Source organism: Bombina bombina, chromosome 2, assembly GCF_027579735.1.
Source record: "Bombina bombina isolate aBomBom1 chromosome 2, aBomBom1.pri, whole genome shotgun sequence".
Lineage (NCBI taxonomy): Eukaryota > Metazoa > Chordata > Amphibia > Anura > Bombinatoridae > Bombina > Bombina bombina.
This window is the reverse complement of record NC_069500.1, coordinates 581,684,525-581,711,128: the sequence shown is the minus strand read 5'-3', so window position 1 is coordinate 581,711,128 and position 26,604 is coordinate 581,684,525. Positions and strand designations below refer to the sequence as shown.

Here is a 26,604-nt window from a genome sequence, read left to right as displayed (position 1 = left end):
ACTCTGATAATGCATTTATGTGTATTCCAGATGTGTTGTGGATCATTATCTCAGAGAGTATTAAAACTAAAATATTCCTGGAGTATAATTTGAATCCTGGTGTATAAATGATGCGGTTTTGAATAAAATGTATAGTCTTTTGTATTTGGATAAAATATCTGCCAGGTTTCAAGTATCGCTAAATTAGATAAATAAGATTTTGTTAATTTAAGGGATTTAACTGAAGTAAAAGTCCCTGAAGAACAGTCCATACTAGGGTCCATTGCTATGTTAAAATCCCTGCTTAAAGGGCCATAATACCCAGATATTTAAACACTTGAAAGTGATGCAGTATAGCTGTAAAAAGCTGACTAGAAAATATCACATGAACATCTCTATGTAAAAAAAAAGATATTTTACCTTAAAAGTTCCTCAGTAGCCACATCCCATTGTAAAGGATTTCTAAGCAGCAAATCAGTATGTCTGTCCCGGGACAGCCGAAGGGATGAGCCTCGTGCACTCTCATGTTATTTCCCTATTCAGTGTAAGGAAGTTTACAATTAAATCTCATGAGATCACAGTAAAAAGAGTTCATGACCTCAGCACTGCTGTTCATTTCTTCATTTTTTTGTTTACCTGCAGCTGGGAGCAGCTGAGTATAACTTTTTACACAGAACTTACTCTGCTGAGCTGAGGAGATTGTGAGGTAAAATATCTTCCTTTTTTACATAGAGATGCTCAGGTGATATTTTCCTGTCAGCTTTTTACAGTTATACTGCATCAGTTTCAAGTGATTTAGCATATGAGTATTATGTCCCTTTAAGATAAGACTGCCTTTTTGTAGTTCTAAAAGACAGCTACTTAATTTGCTAACTAAGAGGTGTTGCTTTGTATTAGGGGCATATATATTCGCTACAGTTACTGGTTTGTTGTATAGCAAACCAATTATTATCAGGTAATGTCCCTCTTTATCTTTGTGGAGTTGGAATAACTGATAAGGAAGGTGTTTACTAATTAAGATTCCTACTCCATTCTTTTTTATGTTATGAGAGGTAAAGTAAGCTACTCCAAATATATTAAATGAGACTTTAGTTTCCCGACTGCGCTTAAAATGTGTTTCCTGTAAGAGAATAGTATCGCCTCATCCTTTAAAATTGTGGGATAGGATTATGATGTTACTAGGTGTCTCTATAAGATTTTAAAATAATGACTCAAAATAATTATCTAAAGTTACTATTTCTTGTAAAACTCTGAGGTAAATCGGACTCAACTGTAACTGTAGAATGTGTTCTAGTGTAGCTGTAGAACTAAGAATAAAACCTAACCATATTAAACAAAAACATAAAACATTTAAAGTATAGGAGAACATCATAAATTAGGGGTTTGCCGTAACTCCTCTTTTTATATAGTAATAACAATCGAGTTTTATATAAAGATGGCGCAGAGAAATAGTGACAACACTATATAAAAACAAACAAACAAGAAAACCTGTAAATACATGTAGAAAATTCAGCAAATTAAAGTAAAAATAGTTTTTCAAAAGGCCACAGGTGACTAATATTATATTAATATCTTCCTAAACAAGAAGAAAAATAACCATATTCAGAGCAGAGAACTTGAGTTATAAATTAAGTGTTCATGGGGGTTTCCTTCAGAGGGAACAAGCTAAAGAGTTAATTACTGGCATGTTACTATTAGGCAATTGAGTCTTGTATTCACTGGAATAAGGTAAATGGTATCAGACCAGATGCAAAAAAATATACTTGTTGTTATCTGGATTTATCCGATATCTATTATCTCAAGACGTCTGTCATTAGAGGAAGGGATTTTTAGTTTTTGTTTTTTCTTCTGAACTGTGGACAATTGGGCCCTTTGTTCCTTTGAATGTTCAGTTGTTGAGACAGATTCTTAATTCTCTGGGCTTTTATAAACCACTTGAGAGATGTTTTGCATAACAATTAGACTAAATGGTAACCCCCATCTGTACCTGATGTTGTTTTCCTGGTGTTTTTTTAGTTATGAAATGCGCATCTTTCCTATTTTGGATAGTCTGAGGGTTAAGGTCTTGAAAAATGTGTAGTATCTTTCCTTGGTATTCAATTTTAAAAGAAGTTCTTGCTGCTTGCCATACTTTCTCTTTATCAGAAAACTTCAGAAAGCGGATAATAATGTCCCTAGGAGAAGATAAAGGGTTTGGTTTGGGGCATAGTGACATCACTCCTGCGAATCCTGCTAGCTTAGTTTGTGAATTTTGCTAGCTTAGTTTGTACCTGGAAAAATTGGTGTTGTATGGAGGAATTAGTAGAGAAAGCACTTTGGGACATCGTGGATACAGGAGGAAAGTTTTCATAGCAATGTTCAGTAGGTTGGAAAAAAAAAATGCGCTTACTGATGGTGCATTGTTAGATAGTGATTTATTGCCTTTGTGCTGTTTAGCAAGTTTTTAGAAGCCATTTGGGGTATAGGTGTGTGTGTATATATATATATAATCACACATAGAAAGTCCAGCACTCACAAGCTCTCAGCTAAGATTAAAAGCAAAAATGGAAGAGTTAGTTACCGCATCTGGCCAAATGGGACAAGCCCAGGTAACATGTCAAGGTCTCTTCCAAAACCTGAGTCCCTAAACAGCCACATAATGCAAGCTCTCAATCCAACAAACTGGGAACAAGTGAAGGGTGCACAGACTTATGTAATCACCCTAGACATATACAAAACACAGAAGGAGACTGCAGTCTATGACCGGACTGGGTACACATTTCATGACCCTGCAACATGCACAGCCCTGGGTGCACAATACCACTCTCAGGAAGCTGCACTGTCCCCAGAGTCACAGGCAGTTAACCCCAGACAGGTCTATGTGCAAGGCCCATAGGGAAAATTGCAAAACAAATTAATACAGCACACAGAGAAAGTCCAGCACTCACTTACAAGCTCTCAGCTAAGATTAAAAGCAGAAATGGAAGAGTTAGTTACCGCATTTGGCCAAATGGAATAAGCCCAGGTACCACGTCAAGGTCTCTTCCAAAACCTGAGTCCCTATGTAATCACCCTAGACATATACAAAACACAGAAGGAGACTGCACTCTCAGACCGGACTGGGTACACACCCCATGACCCTGCAACATGCACAGCCTTGGGTGCACAATAGCACTCTCAGGGAGCTGCACTGTCCCCAGAGTCACAGGCAGTTAACCCCAGACAGAGATATATATACAGCAAAGCTGCCTGTAAGTCTTGTAACAAAAACAAACAAAAAAATTAGCAGTAAGGTTTCCAATTAGAGGAGAGTCTGAACTTTCTAAATCAAAAAAAGAGATTATGCAGTGAGCTTACAGAGTTTTATAGATCAGTATCTTGAAGTGGTGTAATGTAAAAATAAAACTACTATATAGGTTATAGCAAAAATTATCCCCTCATATTCATTGAAATCTTATATTATGCAGGAGTTAGCAAATAAGTGTCATGCTGGAGAAACCTTAGCTAGTTCACTAAGCCATAGGTTATTTGATTTTCTTTCCTTGTTTTGTTTGCTCCCTTCTCACCGGTATTTTGTATAGGGAGTCCCTTTGTTTATCCGTGCATAGCGCTCACTGATGAGTTTCGTAGTGCGGCCCAATTCCCAAATGTTGCAGTATAATGTCCCATGGTGTTAGAGGAAATCTACTGAATGTCTGAGTGTGTCGCCGCTCCTTCTGCTGCCCGAAGCTATTTCCCAACTATAAATAGCCTTATCAATGTTTGTTTAAAACACGTAGGCAGCTGTGAAGCATAATAGTTGAGGAACTGCTCTGGTGCTCTCTCAGAATTCGGCCATGTTCCTGCATGGCGTGACTCCGCCCCCTAAAAGATTATAGATTTTAATAAAATTAAAGGAATATCAAAATGAATCTTTCATGGTTCAGATAGCACATACAATTTTAAGAGCCTTTTCTATTTACTTCATTTTCTTGATATCCTTGGTTAAAGAACATAGCTATGTAGGCTCAGGAGCAGCAGGTTGGTGACTATACACCTATATCTCTTGTCATTAGATCACCAGCTGTATTCATTTAGCTCCCAGCAGTGCACAAAAGCATACAAAGGGGTTAAACATGTAGCCATATGCAAGCAACAGAAATAAAATGCTCTAACACATTACAGCATTTTCTTTTTGCACCTTTATGTCCCTTTAAGCATTATCCTTTTGTTGAAGAAGCAGCAATTTACTACTGGGAGCTAGCTGAACACATTTAGCGAGCCAATAACATGAGGCATATATGTACAGCCACCAATCCGCAGCTCCTGAGCCTACCTAGGTGTATATATAATATATTGTAATGTCTGGGGCACGGGCTACACTGAGAATTTATAAGTGCTCATTTTGCAAGAAAACACGTAACATAGTAGATGAGGTTGAAAAAAGACCGAAGTCCATCAAGTTCAGCCTATACAAATCTAATATACTTACAAAAAAGCTCCAGTTGATCTTAAATTAATCCCATTAAAAGGTGACCCATTTAACCCAAGCAATCAAATCCATGTATTCCATTTCTAGTCAAAAATGTATCTAAACATTTTTAAGTATATCTAAGGTATGGGCATTCACTACCTCCTTTGGTAATGAGTTCCACAATTGTATTGCTCTTACAGTGAAAAAAATGTTTCGGTTGCAGAAGATTAAATCTCCTCTAGCCTTAAATTGTGAACTCTTGTCACAAACTGTTTTCTTGGAATAAACAAAGCGTCTGCCATCTCTGTATTTGGGCCTAGAATATATTTATATAAAATAATCATGTCACCTCTCAAGCGCCTTTTTTCTAGGGAAAACGGACCCAGTTTGGCTAACCTCTCCTCATAGCTTAAATTCTCCATTCCCCTTATCAGCTTTGTGGCCCTTCTCTGAACTTTTTCTAGCTTTGCAATGTATTTTTTTGAGATCGGTCCCCAGAACTGCACTCCATACTCAAGGTGAGGTCTTACCAGGGATTTATATAGTGACAGAATTATGCTTTCCTCCCTTGAATCAATGCCTCTTTTAATGCATGCTGGTTTCTTTTTAGCCTTAGAAGACGCTGCCCTGAAAGTAAGTTGTTTGCTTTTTTTTTTAACAAAATCTTCTTTTTATGTTTACTTTGATTTATGATTTTTTTTATTTATTAAAGAAGCACTGTTTTATATTACTTTAACTGATGATTAAATATCATATGCATGGATTATAAACAATATGTATGTTATATAAAACTATAACATACAGAAAAAATGCAATGACCCACAAATAAACTGTGTATGTGCATATAATTATTTATTGTAAATATATGTTTTTGTTTATAAAAGTTGGGATAAAATATAAAAGAGGCAAACAAACAGGAAATTCACATTAAAAATACTTTAATTGCAGCGTTTAAATTGTCACTCAAATATGAAAAAGCCAGGAAATGCTTTCTAGCTGTAACATTTTGAAGCAAACGAGTTGTTGCTAAATCTGTAGGTCATGGGTCCTGTTTCTAACTCGTCCTCGCATCTAGGATTTAGAACTTAAAGGGACATGAAACAAAAAAAAATGATTTTATGATTTAGATAGAGCGTACCATTTTAACCCCTTGAGGACCACAGCACTTTACCATTTTCTGACCGTTTGGGACCAAAGCCATTTTTAGATTTCTGCGGTGTTTGTGTTTAGCTGTAATTTTCTTCTTACTCATTTACTGTACCCACACATATTATATACCGTTTTTCTCGCCATTAAATGGACTTTCTAGAGATACAATTATTTTCATCATATCTTATAATTTACTATAATTTTTTTTTATAAAATATTAGGAAAAAATTGAAAAAAAACACACTTTCTAACTTTGACCCCCAAAATCTGTTACACATCTACAACTACCAAAAAACACCCATGCTTAAAAGTTTCTAAATTTTGTCCTGAGTTTAGAAATACCCAATGTTTACATGTTCTTTGCTTTGTTTGCAAGTTATAGGGCAATAAATACAAGTAGCACTTTGCTATTTCCAAACCACTTTTTTTTAAAATTAGCGATAGTTACATTGGAATACTGATATCTGTTAGGAATCCCTGACTATCCATTGACATGTATATATTGTTTTTGTAGAAGACAACCCAAAGTATTGATCTGGGCCCATTTTGGTATATTTTATGCCACCATTTCACCGCCAAATGCGATCAAATAAAAAAAAAAAAAAAAGTTCACTTTGTCACAAACTTTAGGTTTCTCACTGAAATTATTTACAAACAGCTTGTGCAATTATGGCACAAATGGTTGTAAAAGCTTTTCTGGGATCCCCTTTGTTCAGAAATAGCAGACTTATATGGCTTTAGGATTGCTTTTTGGTAATTAGAAGGCCGCTAAATGCCGCTGCGCACCACACGTGTATTATGCCCAGCAGTGAAGGGATTAATTAGGGAGCTTGTATGGTTAATTTTAGCTTTAGTGTAGTCTAGTAGACAACCTAAAGTATTGATCTAGGTTCATTTTGGTATTTTTCATGCCACCATTTCACCGCCAAATGCAATCAAATAAAAAAAATCTTTCACTTTTTCACAAACCTTTTTTTACAAACTTTGGGTTTCTCACTGAAATTATTTACAAACCGCTTGTGCAATTATGCCACAAATGGTTGTAAATGCTTCTCTGGGATCCCCTTTGTTCAGAAATAGCCGACATATATGGCCTCGGCGTTGCTTTTTGGCAATTAGAAGACCGCTAAATGCAGCTGCGCACCACACTTGTATTATGCCCAGCAGTGAAGGGGTTAATTAGGTATCTTGTAGGGAGCTTGCAGAGTTCATTTTAACTTAAGTGTAGAGATCAGCCTCCCACCTGACACATCACACCCCCTGATCCCTCCAAAACAGCTCTCTTTCCTCCCCCCACCCCACAATTGTTCCTGTCATCTTAAGTACTGGCAGAAAGTCTGCCAGTACTAAAATAACAGGTATATATTTTTTTATTATTATTATTTTTTTTTTTTTTTAATATTCTGCTGTGTAGGATCCCCCCCCCCCACAGATCTCTAACCCTCCCCCTCTACATTATTGTGCACCATCTTGGGTACTAGCAGCTGTCTGCCAGCTTACAATAAAAAGTACCCAATTTACAATAAAATGTTTTTTTTTTCGTTTTTTTTTTGTTTTGTTTTTCTCCATATTTTTCTGTAGTGTAGCTTCCCCCCCCCTCAAAAACCAACCCCCCAGCCCCTCCCAGATCCCTTAGATCACAATTCCCTCTCTCCAACTTTATTTGGCAAAAAGTTTCATAGTGTAGCGGTTCCCGCCCTGTGCACGTGCCTGCCCTGCCCCCGTGCATGCGTGCGCGCTCCTGACGTCCCCTAGCATGATCCCGCCCCCCTCTAACACGCAACCCTCATCGATGGCCACCCACTTGCCTCCCACATTGGCTCCCACCAACGATCGCGGCCATCGATGTCCGATGCAGAGGGCCACAGAGTGGCTCTCTCTGCATTGGAAGGCAAAAGCATGTTATTGCAGGATGCTTCAATATCGAGGCATCACTGCATTAACATGAAAGCAGCTGGAAGCGATCAGGATCGCTTCCACCGCTTTCAAACACCAACGACGTACAGGGTACATCCTTGGTCGGTAAGGACCTTTTTTTGTAGGACGTACCCTGTACGTCGTTGGTCCTTAAGGGGTTAAACAATTTTCCAATGTATTTCTGATATCTGATTTGTTTTGTTTTTGTTCTCCTTGTATGCTTGGTTGGTTTAGAAGCTGCTTATTGGTTGCTGCACATATATGCCTCTGTCATTGGCTTTCAGCTAGCTCCCAATAGTGCACTACTGCTCCTTCAACAAAGGATACCAAGAAAACAAAGCAAATAAGATAATAGGAGTAAGTTGGAAAGTTGCTTAAAATGTTATGCTCTTTCTGAATCATGAAAGATAACATTTTGGGTTTCATGTCCCTTTAAAGAAGCATAAAATTAGTTTGCTCTCGTCAGGTAAGTGCACCTGAAGACCTTGCATAAAAGGTTAGGGCTAAAAAATAAAAAAGTTGCATCAAACACAACAAATACATTTAAATTAAGTGTAACACTCCTATATACGCTATCTTATAAAAAGTTATAAGGGTTAAAAAGTATATGGTATATGACAAGGTATTTGACTGCAAAGGGCTGTAAGATATATATATATATATATATATATATATATATATATATATATATATATATATATATATATGTATGTGTGTGTGTATATATGTGTGTGTGTATATATATATATATATATATATATATATATATATATATATAATGTCTAAATATATGTATAAACAAAGATGGCTGAAACAAAAAAGGCTTGCTAGATGCTGTGTTTATTGGCCATGCCAATCAAACATAAGGGGTTACAAACTAGAACGTCTGTGCGTTTCGCACATGCGCTTTATCAATTTACTCAGATTTTCAACATATTTATGATTCTTATGCACATTCATTGTTTTATTATTATTTATGTGTATATGTATGTGTTTACTTTCAGCTGTATTAGTGCTTGAGCGGGAGCACTAAATACCGCTCTACTTTTAATAGTCATTGCTACCTTAGAGCTGACTTTAATAATCTAGTTAACCCATTTGTAGGGGTTAAAAACACAGAACATTTTACTATTCCACTTTTGCTTGCCTATAACAAAATAAAGCAATTTCTTTTTGTACTTTTATGTCCCTTCAATAGGAATTGGAAATCCCACAAGAGTTAAATTACAAGAAAAAGGGACAAAATAAATCATGAAAGTGATCAAAGTGTTTAATGTCCCTTTACAGTGAAAACGTTCTGATACAGACAATATACATTGATTCCTTTTTCATTTTGTTAGCATCAGGCAACTAGACGGCACGGTGAAGCTTGGGCAGAGAGCTTAAGATATAGAAGACCGGACCTTGACTGTATGGCTGGTTTGAGACGCATCACTCTTAGCTGTAATACTCTTGTGGGTGACCGTGGGGCAATTGCACTGGCGGAAGTTCTTATTGAGGACCTTTGGTTGAAAGGTATGTACACAGTCTGTAATAGCTCTGCATTGTATGGTCAGTAAATTCCATAATATAAAAGGCCAAATGTGTTTGTCTGAAGCTATCATGTGCAGTAGAGACAGTGCCAGGACAAACACACCTGGACTTACACAAACTAACCTGATCTGCGGTCCGGAGGGAGTGGGCAGGGCCGGGCAGAGTGGACGGGGAGAGCACAAAAGAGAGGGGGGAGGGAGAGCACAAAAGAGAGGGTGGGAGAGAGAGCACAAAAGAGAGGGGGGAGAGAGAGCACAAAAGAGAGGGGGGAGAGAGAGCACAAAAGAGAGGGGGGACAGAGAGCACAAAAGAGAGGGGGGACAGAGTGCACAAAAGAGAGGGGGAGAGAGAGCACAGAAGAGAGGGGGGAGAGAGAGCACAAAAGAGAGGGGGGAGACAGAGAGCACAAAAGAGAGGGGGGAGACAGTGCACAAAAGAGAGGGGGGAGAGACAGAGAACACAAAATAGAGGGGGGGGGGGAGAGAAGAGAGAGCAAGGCATGGGACCGCTGTACTGCAAAAAAATGGCCCGTGTACACAGGCTTTAGGACTAGTACTATATAAAGCACAATCTGGGATAAAGAAAACTCAGGCTTTAGGGATCCAGTACTTTTAGATATTACTTCTAACTTTTAAGATATATTTTTTACTTTCCAAACAAAATGAGGGACATGAAACCCAAAATTTTTCTTTCATGATTTAGGTAGAACATACAATTTTAAACAACTTTCCAGTTTATTTCTATTTCTATCGAATTTCCTTCATTCTCTTGATATCATTTGTTGAAGGAGAAGCAATGCACTACTGGTTTCTAACTGAACAATGACAATTGGTGTATGTAATAAATATATGTGTGTGTATATATATATATATATATATACGCAGCCACCAATCAGCAGAACCTAGGTTCTTTGCTACTCCTGAGCTTTCCTAGATAAACCGTTCAGCAAAGAATAACAGAAGGAAGCAAATTAAATAATAGAAGTATATTGGAAAGTTTTTTTTTAAATTGTATGCTCTGTCTAAATCATGAATGTCTAATTATGACTTTACTGTCCCTTTAAGCCTTTATTTATAACTATCCATTCTTAATTACAATTTATATATGATATTCTGGAAATTAAAACAAAACAAAACAATTCATAGACCTAAATATTCAGGGACTTTTTTAAACTAATAAATGTAACTATTTACCATAACAAGAATATGAATACTAGAACAGACTACAGTATTCTAGAATAATTATATGGTTCAAAAAGCAGCATGTTTTCAAAAATTTCAGCATGATTTTAGAAAAAATGTATTAAATTAGAGCTTAGACAATGGAATAAAAGTTAAAGAAGTGATCATCCAATTAAAAGATTTTTCTATATACAAAACATGGCTGCAGCATCTCACTCGAATAATACATATTAACTCAGATCATTGTTATATAACCTAAAATGTTTAGCTATCTGAAGGGGGGAGACAGTTTTTTAATATAATATGAAAAATGTAATTATGAATAAGATTTTTTTTTTTATTATTTAAATAGGCTTAAACCATGAATTTGATTCTTAAAAATTAAACAAAGAACCAAAAAAAAAATTAAATTACTGTACCCTACTTAAAACTTTATATTGTTTAACAAGTGGTATTTCTGGGAGGACATATATAGAGTATCCTCAAAAATCTAGGAATGGTCAGTGATTTCTTTTTTTTGTTAAATAACAATTTTAATTTTTTTTTATTATTTTCCCTCATAGCACTTGACTTGCGCCAATGTGGCATTTCCAATGAAGGTGCACAAGCATTGCTCCGAGCTTTTCAGACTAACAAAACTCTTGTGGTACTGGATGTAAGACGGAACCCACTGATTGGTATGAAATTGTTTCTTCTTAAACTTGTATATGTAGTCTGTCGAGAACTGAAATCACAGAGATGTTTGTTAGGCATGTCCTGAATCAAAGGCTTTATAAAAATGTATTACATTTTTTATTATTTTACTAGTCCTAAAGCCCGTTCACACGGGCCATTTTTTGCAGTACAGCGGTTCCACCCCTTACGCTCTCTCCCTCCCCCTCTCTTTTGCTCTCTCTCTCTCCCCCCTTTCTTTTGCTCTCTCTCTCCTCCTCTCTTTTGAACTCTCTCTCTCCCCCCTCTCTTTTGAGCTCTCTCTCCCCCCTCTCCCCCTCTCTTTTGCGCTCTCTCTCTCCCCCCTCTCTTTTGCGCTCTCTCTCTCCCCCCTCTCTTTTGCGCTCTCTCTCTCTCCCCCCTCTCTTTTGCTCTCTCTCTCCCCCCCTCTCTTTTGCTCTCTCTCTCCCCCCTCTCTTTTGAGCTCTCTCCCCCCTCTCTTTTGAGCTCTCTCTCTCCCCCCTCTCTTTTGCGCTCTCTCCCCCCTCTCTTTTGCGCTCTCTCCCCCCTCTCTTTTGCGCTCTCTCTCTCCCCCTCTCTTTTGCGCTCTCTCTCTCCCCCTCTCTTTTGCGCTCTCTCTCTCCCCCTCTCTTTTGTGCTATCTCTCTCCCCCATCTATTTTGCACTCTCTCCCCCTCTCTCTCTCCCCTCCCTTTTGTGCTCTCTCTCCCCCCTCTCTTTTGCGCTCTCTCTCCCCCCCTCTCTTTTGCGCTCTCTCTCCCCCCTCTCTTTTGCGCTCTCTCTCTCCCCCTCTATTTTGCGCTTTCTCTCTCTCTCTCCCCTCTCTTTTGCACTCTCTCCCCACCTCTCTTTTGCGCTCTCTCCCCCCTCTCTTTTGCGCTCTCTCCCCCTCTCTTTTGCGCTCTCTTCCCCCCTCTCTTTTGCGCTCTCCCCCCTCTCTTTTGAGCTCTCTCTCTCTCTCTCCCCCTCTCTTTTGCGCTCTCTCCCCCCTCTCTTTTGCGCTCTCTCCCCCCTCTCTTTTGAGCTCTCTCCCCCCTCTCTTTTGAGCTCTCTCTCTCTCTCTCTCCCCCTCTCTTTTGAGCTCTCTCCCCCCTCTCTTTTGCGCTCTCTCCCCCCTCTCTTTTGCGCTCTCTCCCCCCTCTCTTTTGCGCTCTCTCTCTTCCCCTCTCTTTTGTGCTCTCTCCCCTCTCTTTTGCGCTCTCTCTCTCGCCCCTCTCTTTTGCGCTCTCTCTCCTCTCTTTTGCGCTCTCTCGCCCCTCTCTTTTGCGCTCTCTCTCGCCCCTCTCTTTTGCGCTCTCTCTCCTCCCCTCTCTTTTGCGCTCTCTCTCCTCCCCTCTCTTTTGCACTCTCTCCCCCTCCTCTCTCTCCCCCTCTCTCTCTATCTCTCCCCCTCTCTCTCTATCGCTCCCGCGACCGTGCCCTGCTACGCCCCCTTCACACCTTGCCACGCCCCTTCACATCCATTCACGTCCGGCCACGCCCGACCACCCCCCGCTCACGCCCGGCCACGCCCACTTATGCCGCAGATCAGACGACAGCTAGGGACTCAAAGGCTAGGTGTGTTTGTCCTCGTGCTGTCTACTGCGCATGACAGCTTCGGACAAACACACTTGGCCTTTTATATTATAGGATTTTCGTATAATTCAGAGTTGAAAGGTATTTTTTATCCATAACCCTTTGTTAGCGGTAAAGTAGTCAAGGGTTTTACGCATGTTGGGTAACAATAAAGTAATTACAATTAAATATAGATTACAAGTGGAGCTCTATTGATAGCTCAGGGTACAATATCAATGTCGCTGGAGCATGCTAAAATGAGAGTGCAAATTGATATTACAAGCCCATTGTAAAACAGAATTACTAGAGACTGTTTAGTGAGGCTGACATCCCTTTAGCTTCCCCTATACTTTCAATGGATATTGTGCTCGAGCGCAGCCCAAAATAGCGTTAGAAGAATTAGCGCGCCTTGAGACCTGAAGTAAAAAAAGTTTTGCTACGCTTTAAGCCCTTCCCAGTCAAATACCTTGAAATAACCAAATTATTTTTTAAACAAATTTAAAGGGACAATCTACTTGAAAATGTTGAAAAAGATAGATATACCTTTTATTAACTATTTAACTAGTTTTGCATAACAAACACGTTTATATTAATACACTTTTTTTTACCTCTGTGATTACCTTGTATCAAAGCCTCTGCAAACTGCCCCCTTATTTCAGTTCTTTTGACAGACTTGCATTTTAGCCAATCAGTGCTGACTCATAAATAACTCCACGGGAGTGAGCACAATGTTATCTATATGGCACACATGAACTAGCACTGTCTAGCTGTGAAAAACTGTCAAAATGCACGGAGATAAGAGGCGGCCTTCAAGAGCTTAGAAATTAGCAAATGAGCCTACCTAATTTTAGCTTTCAACAAAGAATACCAAGAGAGCAAAGACATTTTATGATTAAAAGTAAATCAAAAAGTTTTTTTTTTTTAAATTGCATGCCCTATCTGAATCATGAAAGTTTAATTTTGACTAGACCGTCCCTTTAATGTTATTTTGTTTTTTAAATAGTACTTGAAATACCTCTGTTCTTCACTTAGAAGAAAATGGTCTTTTTATTTTGAAATATCTCTCACTCTACACAATAAAAAAATATAATAAAAAATATTGTCATTTAGAGCATTTATTTGCAGAAATTGACAACTGGTCAAAATAACATAAAATATGCAGTGTTTTTAGACCTTGAATAATGCAAAGAAAACAAATTATTATTAATTTTTAAACAACACAATACTAATGTTTTAACTTAAAGGGACAGTCTAGTCAAAATTAAACTTTCATGATTCAGATAGGGCATGTAATGTAAAACAATTTACTTTTATCATCAAATTTGCTTTGTTCTTTTGGTATTCTTAGTTGAAAGTTAAACCTAGGTAGGCTCATATGCTAATTTCTAGGCCTTTGAAGGCTGCCTCTTATATTAGTGAATTTTGACAGTTTTCACAGCTAGACAGTGCTAGTTCATGTGTGCCATAAAGGATACCATTGTGCTAATTTCCGTAGAGTTATTTATGAGTCAGCACTGATTGGCTAAAATGCAAGTCTGTCAAAAGAACTGAAATAATGGGGGCAGTTTGCAGAGGCTTTGATACAAGGTAATCACGGAGGTAAAAAAAGTGTATTAATATAAAAGTGTTGGTTATACAAAACTGGTTGAAAGGTTAATAAAGGGATTATCTATCTTTTTTTCAACAACATTTTCAAGTAGATTGTCCCTTTTAAATTTATTTTAAAAATAATTTGGATATTTCAAGGTATTTGACTGGGAAGGGCTCAAAGTGTTGCAAAACTTTTTTTTTACATGTGTGCCATATAGATAACATTGTGCTCTCGTCCGTGGAGTTACTTATGAGAGGGCAATGATTGGCTAAAATGCAAGTCTGTTAAAATAACTGAATTAAGGGGGTAGTCTGCAGAGGTTTAGCTACAAGGTAATCACAGAGGTAAAAAGTGTATTAATATAACTGTGTTGGTTATGCAAAACTGGGGAATGGGTAATAAAGGGATTATCTATCTTTTAAAACAATAACAATTTTGGAGTAGACTGTCCCTTTAATCAAGAGTTCAGAAATCAATATTTGGTGGAATAACCCTGATTTTCAACCACAGCTTTAATTCATCTTGGCAAGTTCTCCACCAGTCTTTCACATTGCTGTTGGGTGACTTTATGCCTCTTCTGGTGCAAAATCTCAAGCAGCTCGACTTTGTTTGATGGTTTGTGACCATCCATCTTCCTCTTGATCACATTCCAGAAGTTTTCAATGGGGTCCAGGTCTGGAGATTGGGCTGGCCATGACAGAGTATTAATCTAGTTGTCCTCCACACCTTGATTGACCTGGCTTTTTGGCATGGAGCATTGTCCTGCTGTAAAAAACAAGCCTCAGAGTTGGGGAACATTGTCAGAGCAGAAGGAAGCAAGTTTTCTTCCAGGATAACCTTGTACGTGGCTTGAATCATGCGTCCTTCACAAATTTAAATCTGCCCAATTCCAGGTCATCTTCTCTGATGAGTCCAATAAATATATATATATATATATATATATATATATATATACTTTTTTATGTAAAGAACATAGGTATTGGAAGTATTTTTAAGACACCTTCGGCTTTAGCGGTAAAGGGAATTAGCACAGTCACGTTATCCAACCTCCAGATGTTAGTGCGTCTGAGTATTTAATAAGAGTGATAACTTTTTACTTTTAACTTGTAATACCAGCTCCACTTGTAATCTAGCCCATAATGTTTAGCAGCAATTGATTTATTATCGTGTTATTGCAAGTGTACATCCAAAATAAATGAATATGCTTGCATAATATTATTTTTTATTAACGGGAAATCCTTGTAGGATCAAATTATTACATTCCGTCTCAGAAAACAAAAAACGTCTGATTGAATTTGTGCTCACTCTAATTTCCATTGCTGTTCTAAACTGGTGGTAACGTAAAACATCTCTGTACTTGCCACCACCGTTTTACATAGGTTACAGCAACAATGGAAACTAGGCCTGTGTATCGGCTAATATTTTCATGAATATTTTTTTCATATACAATAAAAAATATAAGCCAAGTGTTCTTAATCTTTATTTGTATGGATCCAACATTCAAGTAGTATCGTATTATATAGATATTTTAATGAAATAGGGCTATCGCTGTCTGAAGAAAGTATAATTTTTATTATAGTATCTAAAAATATTAAAGGGACATTGTACTTTAAAAAATGCCCCCCTTTAAGGTGTTTCCAATTACTTTTTTTTACTTTTTTTTTACTTGTTGGAGTGTATTAAATTGTTTGCATAGAGTTCCTTTGATTTATTTTATCCTTTTAAATAGCTGCTTTTGCCTGAGAAGTCACCTATATTGAATATATAAATGAGTCTGTTGTATGCACTGTAGAAAAGCTGTGTAATCAGGAGATAGCATTGTTGATTAACCTCCCAGTGAGTGGTAAATATAGAGATCTGGTTTTAATCTATGAACTCTTCCCAGTCTGAATTAGCATTTCATTACTTAAGTATTAGACACAGTGTACAAAAAGAGATAACTTGACTAGGTCTGCTCTTTCTGCAGAGTCAGCCTTTTTAAATGGGTACATCCTTGAGAACAATAAGAGATGTTTTAATGTGCAAAAATCATTGAATTCAAATACAGAAATTAGTATGAAGGAACAATACTTTTCACATATTTTACAGTACAATATCCCTTTAACAAATTAAGCATATATATTTATTCATACTAAAGTATGAAATAATATTCCAGAGTTACACAGTAGTGGTGGGCCACAAAGTACAAAAAATGCACTTGTCAATAAAAGCAATAAGTTGTCTAATTTGCTTAGTTTTCCTGATATCCTGTGTTGAAAAGCATACCTAGGTAAGCTCAGGAGCTGGGAGCTAGCTGCTGATTGGTGGCTACACATATATGCCGCTTGTAATTGGCTTACTGATGCTACCGCTTGCTCCAGGTACCGCATTGCTGCTTCTTCAAGAAAGGAGACAAAGAAAAAGAAGCAAATTGATATCAGAAGTATATTGGAAAGTTGTTTTACAATTGCATGCTCTATCTGAATCATGAAAGAAAAATGTTGGGTTTCATATCCCTTTAAGTATGCTCCATGCACCAGCATATTAAACACAGTGCTTGTACCATCTGGTAATGACTCAATTAGTTAATTGCTGACATGATACATGCCCCACTAGCATAATAAGCAGCTGCATTATTTAAAATATTGATGCCCTGAGAATATCTAGCTATGCTTCACATGAACATGTAGAGAAAAATGTTAGGAATGATACATTTTACCAGAAGCATTTTGCCAATACTGTACATGAATATTGTACATGTTTGTATTCACAGATGTCATTCATCTATGTGCACTTTTGACCGGAATGTTCCTTTAAAGAGCATATAATGCAGTAGTTCAGTAAAATGTTATAGCGGAATGTCCTAAACAAAAAATATGTAAATAAAAAAAGAAAATGCTAAATACTTACAGCTAAAGCCAATGAACTCCTACTCAACTGTCAAAGAGTTCATTGGCATTTGCTATGAGCATTCAGCATTTTTCTTTAAAATGGTGATTCATTCCTAATATTGCTATGGCTTTTTCATTTCATTTTTAGATCATTCATTGCTCAAGACTCTTATTGAGCGAGTGCTCATGAATGCACATGATACAAAGTCAGAGGTATGTTTTTCCATACTTTACTGCTTGATTACTAGTAAAAAAATAAATATTGTCTTGATATTCTTTTTTTTTTTATTTGCGTATTTATGTAGTTTTTAATTTGTTTTTATGTATAATATAAAAAATAAATGTGCTTCATTGTTTGAATATGTTAAAAAAAAAAAAAAAAAAAAAAAAAGATGATAAAAATGAAAAGACCTTTCTGAATGGGTCAACTTGTTCTCCTGCCCAATCTCTTTGTTTAAAATGCGTTCTAGTTTCATGGGGGGGGAGGGGGGGGGAAACAAATAATAATTTTAGGATACTCCATACATTATAAAACTAATCAACATTTAAAGGACTATCAGGGGGTTGGAGGTAGAAGGAAGGGAACACAGAGAGGATAAAAGAGTGAGATAAAAAGTAACCAATTTTTTTTTTTACTTAGGAAATGTACTATGATCTATTATTATTATTATTTTTTCAGGTTGCTAGGGGGAGTGGCCTACTATTCATTCTGTTTATTGTGTCTTACAAACATGAGTGCCTTGCAGTTTACGCAGGATTTGGGGATCTTTTCATTTGCGCTACATGACAAGTTCTCTAAAATTATTAAGTTAACTAAGTACTAAATCTGTTTATCTTATGATACTCATGTATGGAGTTGTTTAAATGTCCAACTATTATTATGTCCTTTTTCTTTTATCTATTAAGAATTGTTAGCAAACCGCTATTTCTCATATTATTGAGTAACAATTTATGCAATTTATATTTGTGCTCAACGGATCAGCGTGACTAAAGACCTAGCTTAATGTGTAAGGGTTAAAAAAAAAAGTTCACCAAACACAACATAAGTCCATTAAAATAAACTATTACACTCATATATACACATTCTGATAACAATATTCCATATAAATATTATAATCTTTTTTTTGTAAGGGTTAATAGGTATATGGTATATGACAAGGTATTTGACTGGAAAGGGCTATAGTGTGTGTATGTGTGTGTATATATATATATATATATATATATATATATATATATATATATATATATATATATATATATATATACACACTGTATATGTGTGTTTATGTGTGTGTGTGTGTATATATATATATATATATAAATATATATATATTTCATATGTGTGTGTGTGTATGTGTATAGTGTGTGTATGTGTATACTGTATTTATATAATACATATGTACACATATATACTCATGTATATACTTATTGGAGCGCTTTCCACTCAAATACATATTAACATGTAAAATCATTCTTAATCAATTTTAATATTTTTAATCTGTTTTACTGTGTTTGTAATGTAAATATTTTACATTCCAATGCTCTTGTACATATATGTATGTATGTATGTATCTTGTACATATATGTATGTGTGTGTGTGTATGTTTGTATATATATATGTGTGTGTGTGTATATGTGTGTATATATATATATATATATATATATATATATATATATATATATACACCTTTTATATATTCATATAATTATATAGGTATATGTATATATTTTACAAAAATATGTATGTATGTATGTATGTATGTATATATGTATATATATATATATATATATATATATATATATATATATATATATATATATATATATATATATATATATATATATATATATATATATATATATATATATATATATATATATAATTAAATAAAAAAGGAAAAACTAAAAAGACACAGTATGCCCTATGCCAGCACTGTCTATAAAAAATTAAAAAGATAGAGCAATCAAACACTGAGTATAGAGGTCCCTGGCTGGATGGAAACAGATTACTCTTAAATAAAAAATGGATGCCTCTAAATGTAGATACAAAAAAATCATATTTATTCAACAATTAATCTTGTATAATAAGTGCAATAAAAAGTAAAATGCATATACTAGAACACTAATATATGATACCCATCTACCAATTGCCATTGGGATAATGTGCTTGTCCCATTGCAATGTAAGAGCTCATGTAAACAGTAATTTTACTCATAGATCAGCAAGGAAGAGGGGGTATCTAGATAAACGCCTATTGCATGCAGAATGTAAATAGATCCATAACATGGATACCCTTAAACCTAAAGGTCTAAACGAGGAAATACATTTTGTGCCCTTCCTTTAACGATGTCCAGACCATGAATTCATAGGCGGCATATATACACTATTCCTCCCTCCACAAATAAAGTGACGGCTTATATTTATGCCTTGGTTTAAATGGGTGATAAAATCAATACAGTTGTATAGTTGTATTTAGACCATCAAATGAATGACACACATGCTATATATAGCAGATAGTCTTTAATAAACAACGTTGCACAACATTTGAAATCTTAGGCAATACCCCAACTATTTCAATCTGGAGTGTTCTTTAAAAATGTAATAATTAAAAATGTAAATTATATTTGTACAAGAGCCGTCTCTATCCTAGTTCTATCTCTCTTTTCTAGGGTTGATATTAAAGTCTGTCAGCAATGTACGTTATGTACATGTTATCATAAATAGCCTTAATACACCTCAAGCACACACTGAAGATAATATCATAGCATTAAAAATAGGTGCTTATTTTCTAGGTACAGAATATGTACGTATGGTATAGATATGTTGTATATCGATTTGGGTATAAAACAGATCCCCTCCCAATGAACTGCATTCAATGATGCTTCTGATGCGGTATTACATTGAATATGCAATAAGGGAAAATGTTGCAAATATAAAACATCAATATGTATAAGATGGATACTTAATTTATTGATACCTTCTAAGTAGGACTATACGCCAGGCAGGTAGTATACTATCCGGAACTTCCCAATACTGTTTAAATTTCGGGAGGGGAATACAATCCAGTAGGAAATGTTACGCCATGAAGAAGCCGCATATAATCTTCCCTGCGGTGAAACACATGTAGCGTTTGTGCTCTTAGTCCTCTGCTAAGCCAGCTGAGGGATCCTTATTCCACTTTGCCTTTGGGATTATATCAGATGTACTAATGGAGCGAGGCACAGTGAAGTCAACAGCTGCTGAACTGGAATATAGCGGTTAGCAATTTAGATGAACGGAAGCTTAAGTGACCAGCATTACTTTCTTCAGAGACCACATTGGACCAGTAGATGTTGCATCTAGAAGACCAGTGAGCTATTATCTGCTTTGCACTGTACTAACAGGGTCCCTTAGGCGAGGATAATACACTCTGTAGGTCGTACCCTAAATGAAGTATATCCAGTGCGTGATCTGGGAACTTAACTGCTACATATCTACTTAAGCCTGGTCTGTGCTAAATACTTACCTACTAACTATCTGCCTGCTGCCTCACCACATTCACCAGACTTTAGCTTGCCCGTATAATTTTCTTGAATGGATCAGCTTTCTTGCTGTTGCTAATTATTGCCGCTACTGTCCGCTAACTAACACAGACTTATGCTTGTTGACTTACACTTGCTTACACTCGCTTTATCATTATCTGCACATTGCATTATTGGATTACAGTCAAGAGACTCTGTATGGGGCATGCTATAATGTTAACTGACTCTCCTTCTGCTCATTAGGCCATCACAGGCCCAAGGATATGGGAAGCAATTAACCCCTAAATTACTGTTTAAATGAGCTCTTACATTGCAATGGGGCTAGCACATTATCCCAATGGCCATTGGTAGATGGGTATCATATATTAGTAGAATATGCATTTTACTTTTTATTGCACTTATTATATAAGATTAATTGTTGAATAAATATTAATTGTTGCATCTAGTTATCTACATTTAGAGGCATCTGTTTGTTTATGGGAGGGTGATCAGTTTCCATCCAACCAGGGACCTCTATACTCAGTGTTTGATTGCTCTATCTTTTTATATGATTATTTATAGACAGTTCTGGTGTAGGGCATACTGTGTCTTTTTAGTTTTCTATTTCATATTTATATATATATATATATATATATATATATATATATATATATATATATATATATATATATATATATATATATATATATATATATATATATATATATATATATATATATATATATACTTTTCCAATCCAATGCACTCACTCCTAGTCGTAATGTGTAAATTAGCCTGGGTGTCTCCTCCAATCATAGAAACAGAAACATCAAAGTATGAGGGCACTCTCAGGTCTTATTTTAAATCAAGCAGCGTTTATTCAGTGAACAGTAACTATCCAAAAGTGAGTGTACGTTTTGGCTATTAGGTTAAGCCTTTGTTAAGACCATCTAAAATACAAATATAACATTGTCTTAGTGTGTTGTCTAATTACAGACGTGTATTATACATCTTAACATAGTGCCCATATAACTCCCCATTAAGAAAACATGTTCATCTCTATCTATACAAAAAGAGAGAGTCCCAACTAGTCTATATGTTAAGCCCCACTGTAGTTTAAACCGGAAACACAAACTTTAAATGTAAACCTCTGGACTTTATCAAGAAGTTACGCCTTAGGATTCATAAGTGAACTGTTAATTTATTCCAACCAATGCCTAATTAACATTTCCTTGATACAGATTAAATGACATAATCTTTATATCAACAACCGCCAGATGAGTGAGAACGAATATTTGTTTAAAGTATCCAAATCTATAAGCCTTTCCGTAATGCACACTCTTTCTATATGATATTACTTAGATCAAAAGTTCAAACACCACTCCACGGGTTTATATCACCCCAGGATAAAACAGGAGAAGCTAAACATATCTCACCAGTTGTTAGCACGCTCTTCCAGACTTCAGCCTGTCCACCACCGCGGATCGAGCGGCGACCTCCTGCAGACGGGGAATACCTGTGGCGTGTAGCGTTCAGTTATTCAAACAGACCAATTCCGTGACGTATCCAGCGTGTCACACCCGGCTCCTATCCAATGAGTGCCCAGTACAGTGACGTATTCTGCGTGTCACTACCTGCATGGGCCAGGGGCGTACTCAAGGTATCAGGGGCGTACTGGAAATATCCTACAGTACCTCAAAAGCTGTGATTGATCCCCAAAGAATAGGAACTTGCGTTGACAATCGAAGAGGGGCATAAACGGAAGGCTTAAAAAGTCGTCATTTGCTGGCAAGGTTGTGTAGGCAAGGTTTTGGGTTACCATAGATGAAACGTTCTTTTACCTCCTCACAGATGGTAGCTCCGGTGGGCTATGCAGGTGGTGCTGGCTAGTGGTAAATTGGCAATATCAAAAAAATCAGGAAACAAGCCAAGCACCAATAGGTAAAAATAAAACTTAGAACTTTATTTGTAACATTTAAAAAGAGAATAAAGCGGTAGAGAATATGGGGTAACCCCCCCCAAAAAAGCAGACTAACGCGTTTCGGCTAGGAGAGCCGTACTCATAGTCCCTAAAACCACTGAAAACACACTGACTCAAATACCCAGTGTTCCATCGTAATAGGTTGGACGTAATAGGTTAATTGAAATTTAAAGGTATATTCTCTTTCATAGTTTATATAGTATTCTGCTCAATATATTACTAAATAGCAGAGTTACTTTACACAATTTCCTTAAGTGTCCAATTGGGGGCTTGGGTTGATCATATTTATATAAATTTATTTACAAAGGATTAACAATACATAGAAGTTGAACCTTGCAATAGGATTGTGTGCATTAGTAAAAGGATCAATATACATTTGGTTTACAAACTACACCATGAACTTAAATATACAAAATAAAAATATATATAAATAATAAAGAACATTTCATGTATATGTGCCATCCCATAGATCATAATGCATCCTACTATATCCGAAAAGGTACCTAGAAATAATTGATGATAATAATAATGAAATTAAATAAATAATAAATAATTAGCAGTAATGAAAAAATAATAATAAAAAGTCAAAGACTAGAAAAAACACAAAAATACAAAAATGAGCCTATGACAAGAGATATTGTATTATAGCCAAAATATCCAAATCCTTCCAGGTCTGGAGTATTAGGGTTTAAAGACCATCCCAAACTATAGCGAGAAAAGGTCATAGCCTGTTAAGGTCGCCTACATACAAACCACTAAGGGGAAGCGTATACTCACATTAATGCTCCTAGCTATGCAATACTGTTGTCCAAGTGGAAAAAAAAATTAAAATGAATAATTAAATAAATGAATGAAATAAACAAATAATGATAAAAAAGAAGAAAAAATGAAAAGATATATACATAGAAAAATAGAACTGAAAGTATGTGTATATATACAACTTCATATCTGTAAACTGCGCCTATGACTAGAGACTATACTCCACATTGATAATTAATTTTAAAGCCAATCAACTAGAACTGAAACTAGGTCTAACAAGAACACTTGCAGGGGACATGTATCTTGTTATAATCATATCAGGACCAATAGTTGATAAAGTCGTATTCAGAGTTCAGGTTTTTTTTGGGGGGTTACCCCATATTCTCTACCGCTTTATTCTCTTTTTAAATGTTACAAATAAAGTTCTAAGTTTTATTTTTACCTATTGGTGCTTGGCTTGTTTCCTGATTTTTTTGACATCTCTATCTATTTCAAATCTATGGAATCAATATCAAAACACTTGTTTGGTTATTTCACAAATTTCAATAAATGTCTGTCACCATATATATTGTATCATATGTTTCACTCTGTAAAATTATTTCATTATAAATAGTTCATATAACTTAGCAATAATAGTACTTTCTCATACCTTGTTACTGCTGTTTGTTTGTACACAAACATGTTAAACCGCCATTCCGAGACTGTATATAGCTCGTATGCACAGATCTTGCATTGAAATAGCCGGTGCCGAGCGATTTGTGGTGCCGTCACATGATGCATCATAAGGGCAAAGTTTTACTCTCCCCATGGGCAAAATTGAAACATTTGTTTGCGGTAACCATTGGACACATAGAATATTAGGACATTGTGTGAAATACATATCAGCATCATTATACAGTAGCAAAAGAACTGGTTAGATAGAAAATCTATATCTAAGGCACATTTTAAGACCAATATTGTTGCATAGTTACTTATTGCCATGCTAACTGCTTTCATAATATAGATCCTGGGGTGTTGGTACATCTTGTATGGTAGTACAATGTTATATACCTGCTATGAGTAATTCTTTCACAAGAAGATCATATTTAATACGTAAGTTTATTTTAAACTTCAATGTTTAAAGTCAATTGTAGTTATGCAAGTCAAAGCAGTGTGAGTTGTATGACAACAATATTACAGCAATATAAAATCTGGGAGAAATATTTATAGAGGGTGTCAGGGTAAGTTGGTACAGTCTATGCTGGTATTCACATCTGACTAGTAGAATAGTGAGTAGTCAATGTTTGTGTTAAGTCCCTTAGGGCAGTGATTTTTAACCTTTTTTTTGCCGTGGCACACTTTTTTACATTAAAAAATCCTGTGGCACACCACCATCCCAAAATTTTAAAAAAATCACACATTGTAGCCTAATACAGCATATATATATACACATACACACAAACACACACATACTGTATGTATTGTGCTGTTATGCCATGCCTCCTACAAACTACCCCTGCACTGGGAGTAAAAAACAAGCAAAGTTTAAAAAATATGTCACACTGTTGTCAGTCTGCCGTGGCACACCTGAGGATCTCTCACGGCACACTAGTGTGCCACGGCACACTGGTTGAAAAACACTGCCTTAGGGGATAGGGTACCAAGTCTATAGATCCACTGGGTTTCTATCTTTAGTAATTATGCATCCCTATCACCCCCTTTCTTTAAATGTGGAATTCTGTCTATGATCATAGCTCTCAGCATAGCTACTGTATGTCCCTTCTCTAGGAAATGTCTCGCCACAGGTTGCTTTCTATGTTTATCTCTGATGGCCGTTCTTATTGCACTTTTATGATTGGCCAGACATTCCCTAAAGGAAGTGCAGGTTTTCCCAATATAAAATCTCCCACGGGGACAAGTAAGGAAATATACAACGTAGTCTGAAGTGCAAGTCAATCAATGTCTGATAGTGTATTTTTTGTTGTTGTGCAGGTGACTGAATGTGGCACCTGAGTACATGGTATTGCATGTTACACAGTTGCCACATTTGTAACTACCTAATTTACCACTAGGGAGCCATGTTTTACAATCCACTTGTAAGTAATTTTTAACTAGCATGGTCCTCAGGCTCTGCCCCTTCTTGTAGATCATACGAGGTGGTCCCATACCACTAAATGGTAGTGTGGGATCCTCTGACAATAATGGCTAATTTTTAGTCAGCATCTTTTTTATTGTGTTGCTAACTGGGGTGTAGGTAGTTACAAAATTAAGAGGTGGTATACCTTGCCCTTGTTCTTTGTTAGTTGTAATTGGCTGTGTTTGGTCAGTACTTGAAACTTCAGCCCATATTTTATCTATTTCCCTGGCCCTGTAGCCACGTGCCAAAAATGTCTCCCTCATATTAGAATATTGTAATTTTCTGTTGCTGTTCTCTGTGTTGTTACGGACTACTCTCAGTAATTGTGATTTAAGGATCCCAAGTTTTAATTGTGGTGGATGATAACTTTGAAATTGTAGGAGCGTGTTTCTGTCTGTCGGTTTGGAATATAATTTTGTGTACAGTTTACATTGTTCCCCAATAGGTTTCTTGTATATACATAAATCTAAGAAATGTTATTCTGTACAACTAAATTCCATCTTAAATTTTACATTAAGTTCTTTTGAATTCAAGTCAGTGTACCATAGTTTAAGTTCAGTCTCACTACCACCCTATACCATGAATAAGTCGTTGATATAGCGACGATATACCAGATTGTTCGGATTTTGGTCTGAGTATACATACTTCTCCTCGTACCATGCCATGAATAAGTTGGCATATGCAGGGGCCATGGGCGAACCATGGCTGTACCAACCAGTTGTAGAAAGTATGTATCTTCAAAGTGAAAATAATTATGTGTGAGGCATGTGTATAGTAGATCAAGGATGAATTCTATAGGGGGTCCCATATATTCCGGATCTGAGGTAAGGTTATTTTTTAACAGTAGTTTGTAAATGAAAGTCTACAAATTGAGCAACACTTTGATAAAGTGAGCCTATGGCGGATACAATAGGCCTACCCGGCGGGTTTTCTAATTTTTTGTGAATATTTGTTACCATATAAATGTATGGGTATTTAGGGTTGTCAGTGATAAGAAACTTATGTGTAGAATCATCATTGTAGCCTTGTTGTAGTGCTGCATCAAGGGATCTATCCAATATTTTTTTATATTCAAATGTAGGATTTCTAGGGAGTCTTACATATGTCTGGGTGTCATTTAGTTGTTCAAATAGTCTATAATACTCTCTATCCAGTATTACAATAGCCCCGCCCTTATGCGCAGGGTGGATAATAATAGATTGTTCATTTTTAAGTGCCTGAAGGGCCTGCCATTCTGTTTTGTTCATATTTTTAGTTTTGCATTTATCTGATGTATTGCATTGTGTTTTAATATTCTTGGTGCATATTGACATATACGTTTTTATGGTAGGATGTATAGTACTGGGTTCAAATTTAGATTTTACTTTCAA

At 36.2% G+C, this 26,604-nt stretch overlaps 1 protein-coding gene across 1 annotated transcript in view; it reads left to right on the top strand.

The window, feature by feature from the left end:
• The window catches only part of CEP78 (centrosomal protein 78), a 168,490-nt gene that overhangs the window by 13,640 nt on the left and 128,246 nt on the right, over positions 1 to 26,604 (top strand). Inside the window, exons 6-8 of the mRNA XM_053702476.1 lie at positions 8,818 to 8,992; positions 10,755 to 10,868; positions 17,027 to 17,091. Coding sequence (XP_053558451.1) covers positions 8,818 to 8,992; positions 10,755 to 10,868; positions 17,027 to 17,091 — 354 coding nt within the window. The remainder of the gene's footprint in view (positions 1 to 8,817; positions 8,993 to 10,754; positions 10,869 to 17,026; positions 17,092 to 26,604) is intronic.